At 51.5% G+C, this 5842-nt stretch overlaps 1 protein-coding gene across 3 annotated transcripts in view; it reads left to right on the top strand.

Moving 5' to 3' along the window:
- Positions 1-3352, top strand: part of LOC113218286 (somatostatin receptor type 2-like) — a 145487-nt gene extending 142135 nt beyond the window's left edge. For all 3 annotated transcript variants that reach the window (XM_052264890.1, XM_026438570.2, XM_026438571.2), the window contains 2 exons: positions 234-483; positions 600-3352. In XM_052264890.1, the coding sequence (XP_052120850.1) occupies positions 310-483; positions 600-1748 (1323 nt within the window). In that variant the 5' untranslated portion in view covers positions 234-309 and the 3' untranslated portion in view covers positions 1749-3352. The remainder of the gene's footprint in view (positions 1-233; positions 484-599) is intronic.
- Positions 3353-5842: the final 2490 nt, after the last annotated feature.

Below are 5842 nucleotides of genomic sequence, written 5' to 3' on the forward strand. Positions count from 1 at the left end.
TGCAGCGGGCACCAGGCGACCATCAATATTCGTGGTGTGGCCGAAGCTCGGCGAGGAGCCGGGGCCGCAGCAGCAGCCGCCACCAGCAGAGCGCCGCCCGGGTCGTGTTTGTCTGTGGCGGTCGCGGTGCAGGTGGCGCCTGCAGGCGGGTGGTCCGTTATTAAAACGGCGTTATCTGCGCGTCACTGCACGGTAAACAGCATTAACACGCTCTCCGCCACACTCTGTTGCAGGACGCGCAGGCATGTCGCCACCCCCCTGACGCCGTCCTCGAAGGCCCTCCGCGGGCCGCTCGCGCCCTCTGCCGCCATGACGACCATGCTGATGACGACCATGACCAGCATCCTGGCGTCGTCCGAGATGTACGCGGTCGACTACGCCAACGGCAGCGACCAGAACATGACGCACGGCAACGACTCGTTCTCGTGCAACGTCGACATGCCGCCCACCGCCATAAGGCAGGCCATGGGATACTTCTCCATGGTGAGTACTCTATTTTACAGGCTCTGTGAATGACACGAAAGAAATCTTTATGCGGATGTGGGGCACGTACTGAATGTGTGGGAAATTATATTTCTGCAATTACCTGTTTCGTTTAGGCCCTGTACTTGGTGGTGTGCATCGTGGGACTGCTGGGCAACACGCTCGTCATCTACGTTGTGCTGCGCTACTCCAAGATGCAGACCGTCACCAACATGTACATTGTCAACCTGGCCGTGGCGGACGAGTGCTTCCTCATCGGCATCCCCTTTCTCTTCACCACCATGCTCCTGGAGCGGTGGCCCTTCGGCAACGGCATGTGCAAGGTGTACATGACCACCACCTCCATTAACCAGTTTACCTCGTCCATCTTCCTGACGATTATGAGCGCGGACCGGTACGTGGCCGTGTGCCACCCGATCTCGTCGCCCCGAGTGCGGACACCTTTCATCTCCAAGGTGGTGTCGCTGACGGCGTGGACGGCCTCGGCGCTGCTCATGGTGCCCGTGTTCATGTACGCGAGCGAGATGGAGCGGGGCGGGCCCAACAGCTGCAACATCTTGTGGCCCGAGTCGGAGAACGTAAGCGGCCAGACTGCGTTCACGCTCTACTCCTTCATCCTCGGTTTTGCCATCCCGCTGGTGCTCATCTTCGTCTTTTACATCCTGGTGATCCGAAAGCTCAAGACGGTCGGGCCCAAAAACAAGTCGAAGGAGAAGAAGAAGACGCACCGCAAGGTCACCAAGATGGTGCTGATCGTCATCACGGTGTACGTGTTGTGCTGGCTGCCGTACTGGATCACGCAGGTGGCGCTCATCTTCACGCCACCCAACCGCTGCCAGAACAACTTCACCGTCACCGTCTTCTTGTTCGCCGGCTGCCTCAGCTACTCCAACTCGGCGATGAACCCGATCCTCTACGCCTTCCTCAGTGACAACTTCAAGAAGAGCTTCATGAAGGCGTGCACGTGCGCGGCTGGCAAGGACGTGAACGCCACTCTGCACATGGAGAACTCCGTGTTCCCCCGCGGCCGGGCCAAGGACGCCAACAAGAACAACGCCCTGAAGGCCAAGAACAGCTCCGGCCTGCTGCACGCGCCCGACGACGACGACGGTGAGGTGGGTCCTCTCGTGAGCCGGGCGGACCAGTCCACCACGGCCATCACGATGACATCGCGCTCCAATGTAAGCAGTGAGGTCAACAATTCGATGACAACCATCAAAAACGGCACCAAATCTGGCGCCACGTTGATGCCGACGCAACTCTAGGACAGCGCCCAGGGACGACAGCTGCTGGTCACTCACCTGTAAGCTGCCGTCCCTGAAGAGTGTTCCGGCTCGAGGTCCAGCCCCCCCTCGGGCCGGGACCGGAAAAGACTTAGCTTCCGTGCCAATGTGTGGTAAAAGGCTGCCAGCATGCGGCCCTGTATAGTATGAAGTGTATACACACAATCTGGGACTATTTTTAAGTGTACAAGATTAGATCTGTTTGGTTATATCGTCTAAGATGAAGTATTCGTTTTGTGTGGTAAGGACGGAGAGGCGGAAATCATTCCGTCTTAGCTGCAAGCAAATTGTGGATCAAATTTACCCTGAAAATGGACGGATTATTTTTTAATCTCAACTTATTGAATCTGTGGTAGTTAGACGTAAAAGTTAAAACTTTGATTATCTCCAAAGATATTTTATTGTTCCATGAGATCTTTAAAATATTATATCTGTATGAAAAAGTATGCATTCGTGTGTCATAGTTTGTTTTCATTATGTTATTATCTGTGTAATTTATTGATTTATATTGCAATAGTGATGTAAGAATGTTCCATCAGAACTCCCCACAGAAGTAATTTATTAATTTATGAATCATAGGAAGGAGGAAGGTATACCGCACAGACCAGACCATATCAAATGCTGTAAGGTTTCACTTGTTGAAGATGTGTTACTGGATAGAGTGCGAGACCCATGCTCTGCGTGAATTCTAGCTCAAAAGTTTGAAGTTGATGTTTTGTTTCTGTTTAGGTCTTTTATCGATTGAAAGGTATATTAAATAAAACGTTTTATTGCCTTTTTTTATACTTAACGTATTTGCCTGGACAACATTTGTTTCGATCATTGGGTCACATACCAGACCAATTCATGTATTTATGTAAAAACTTGTTTTTACATAGTCATATCATTTATTCAGAATTTATAACCAGATATTGTTGAGTTCCTGATAACCAATCCAGCGCTGGAGCTGCCCTATTTATGTGAACAGTATTAGCTAGTATATAGTTGTGGGATAAATTGTTGACCTGTTTACCTCCATTCATAAGATCTATCTGGAATGTGAACTAGCATAGTAACAGCGATTAGTGCGTGGGTAGCTTAGTCTGCTGTACATTGTTTCACGCACGTTCAGTACCTAACATTCTAGTCTTGATCATAGTTATATTTTGCAAACTTGGGTGTAAATGCTATATGTGTTAACCACTGATGCAGCCTCAATCTTAACTTTGTCTTTGTGATATGGCTCCGGTAGCCAAACTATTTGCCAGTGTACATGTATCTTAAAACTAGCTATAAATATAGCTAGTTCATTAATTTTATAAATGACCTGTTGAACATTAATTACTAATCGATTAATCTGCCTCTGTTGTGAACAAATACTACTAGACGGCTGAAATTCCTTTTCGCAGTGATGTACTGTTATTTACTTCGATTAGTTCCCATCTCTTTTACAAAATGCATCGTCCAGTGTTTAATTTTACCTCAGTTATGGCCACCCTCTTTTTAGAATGCAAATGCCATATCTCTCTGTAAAGTTTTGGCGTCTAATAATTCTCTTGATGTGCCCAAAAATATGTCTTTTGAATTAAAACAAAGTCTTTTCGTAAGAGGTGTGTCATTAACCCAATCCTGAAACATAAACCCCGTCAATTTGTGTGTAAATAGTGACTCGTTCTCGCCGCAGGGCTGGCCTGGATCGGCATATGTGCACGATCTTCAATCACTTTAACTTTTGATCAACATCGAATTAAACAAAACACTTGATGCCAGAATAAATCACTGCTGAGCGTCAGTGTCAGCGATGCACGTCCATGTTTCTCTTGGTAACGTGCCTCCTTGCCAAGAGCGAGATTGGAAAACGAACGTTCGCCTCAAGAAGACGTCGGTGCCAAGAACACGGGACGCTTTCATTTGTCAAATCCAGTCAGCAACCCCTTTTCTTCTGTGCTCCCTTCGAGAAACTTTTCTTCCAAAACAGGGGCTTTATGATAAACTGGACATGCCGTGGTAAAACACTCTACTCTCAACATTTGTTTTTTGTTGTAGTGGATGGCGTGTGTCTCTTTTCATCCTTTTTTCTACGTTGGGTTCCGGGAACAATGTTGATCTCTGCATACTTCTTGTTTTAGTATGCAAATCAGTCCTAACTAATTTCAAGTTTGAATGACGCGTCGAGGACGTCCGTCGTTTTCTTTTTGGCCCGTCTCTCTAAACGCGGCGTCTCCCAAACGCTGAAAGGCAAATGAAGACGTCAGAGTTCACTGGACATATCTCTGTCGGCCAGGAGGAGAATTAGGTATGCATGCCTGTTGAGATTGGCTGGGATCTCGCCGGTTGCACCTCGAAGCACCGCGAAGCGAGTGGAATAGCAATGAGGAGCAGGGCGCCCATTAACCCGGGCGCTGCTCCCCGGCTACCGAGGTGAGAAACATAGAAAACAAAACGAGCCCCACAGAGATCACTGTTTCTTATCTTTCAATTAAAAAATTTGAAAGCATCAACGACAGACGCCGTGACCCCGACAGCATCTCGCTGGACGGAGTGAAAAGATTTTTTTACCGCACCGTCTGCCGGGGAGCGCCGTTCGCGTTACGTGCACTCGCATGCCAGGCGCTGCTGGGCGCTGCAACAATGTCCGCTTCAGGGGCGACGTGGGTGACGTGCTCACATGGCGCCACTTGAGGCGGAAGGATATAAGTTGAAGCACGTTTTCCCGCCCTCTCGTCATATAGTTGTTGACCATAAGTTTCTATCCTTCCGTCCACTGCTCACGCTGGGGTTGTTCCAACAGACAGGCACGGTCGGAAGTAAAACATGTGGGAGCACAAAAGCGGGACGCGCATCATCGCGATGTGAAGAACGCACCCCCCAAAACAGTCAACTGAAACGCCACGTGTATTTCTCATACCAACGACGATTGTGTGCTACTCCCGTTCTCTATCATTTCTCCACTTCCAGTGCAGCGATTCCTTCAGGAGCCGCGAGACGACAGCGGCGGCGCCTCTGTCTACCTCCGAGCTCACATGTCGGAGACCTGAGACCTTCCCCGGTCCTGCCCTCTTGTTTGAGCGCGGCGTGGGTGTGTCTCTTCGCCTTCCGGCCCCCGCCGCCGCCGCACGGCGACTTCCCTCTATCAGAAACAAACACGCCAGGTCGTTTCCCTGCCGGCTGGCCTCGTTAATTTTAACGACAGACCGGGGTCAGGGTGAGTTTCCGCCGCCCCGGGGATCTACGCCCCGAACCCGGCCGAACCGCACGTTGGCGGCGCCGGAGCCCGGGCCGCCGCATGAGCCGCCGCCCGCCGCCCTCCCTCCTGGGCAATGAGCCGTGCGGGAAGGACAACAGGCGGGAGAATGATGACGGCAGCTTTCTAATCAGCCCGACGGGTCATCAGCCTCGCCCATATTGCATAGGCTGCCTGCGGAGCGCCTTCCTTGACCTTCCAAAACAGACTATTCATGAGCATCTATGTTTGAAAGAGAAGGGTGATGCGTCACTCCCGCGCAGATTTATCTTTTGAAATGATTAAAATTGTTTCTAGCAACGTCCATTTTCGACCCAGGAAAATTGTCTCGTCAACTTCCCGATAAGCTACCACAAAATCCCGGTAAACAGTGATTTCTGTATTTATTTATGTGTTTTTATAAGGCTCCCATTACTCCTGACGTGCCAGCCACGGACATGGCCCGGTTGGGGGTGGCGCAGTGTATCATCTCCACGGTACTCGCCCACAACAAACTCGCCTGTCCGCCGCCGCAGCCCGCAGTGCGACGCCAAGTCGCTCCCGGAAGTCACCAAAGCTGCCGTGACGGAACGGAACGGTTCCCCCCGGGCCCGGGGGCGCCCCGCTCCACCCCGCCCCTCCGTGTTGTCAGTCAGAGGTGGCGCCCCGCCCCGTCCGTCCGGTGTCCCGCGCCGCCCCGCCCCGCCCCGGCCTCGTTGCGTTGCTCAGATCGGAAAGACAAACTAATGGAGGAAACTTTTCGTCCTTCCTCAAACGGCTCGCTTATCCGGCGGCGTCTCCCACGCCACGGCCCCCTTATTCTCATCAACGTCCCCTTAGGGGTGCCACTTCCCTCGCGCCGCGCGCCGACTCC

This window comes from Frankliniella occidentalis, unplaced genomic scaffold, assembly GCF_000697945.3.
Source record: "Frankliniella occidentalis isolate FOCC.00 unplaced genomic scaffold, Focc_3.1 Scaffold22, whole genome shotgun sequence".
Classification (NCBI taxonomy): domain Eukaryota; kingdom Metazoa; phylum Arthropoda; class Insecta; order Thysanoptera; family Thripidae; genus Frankliniella; species Frankliniella occidentalis.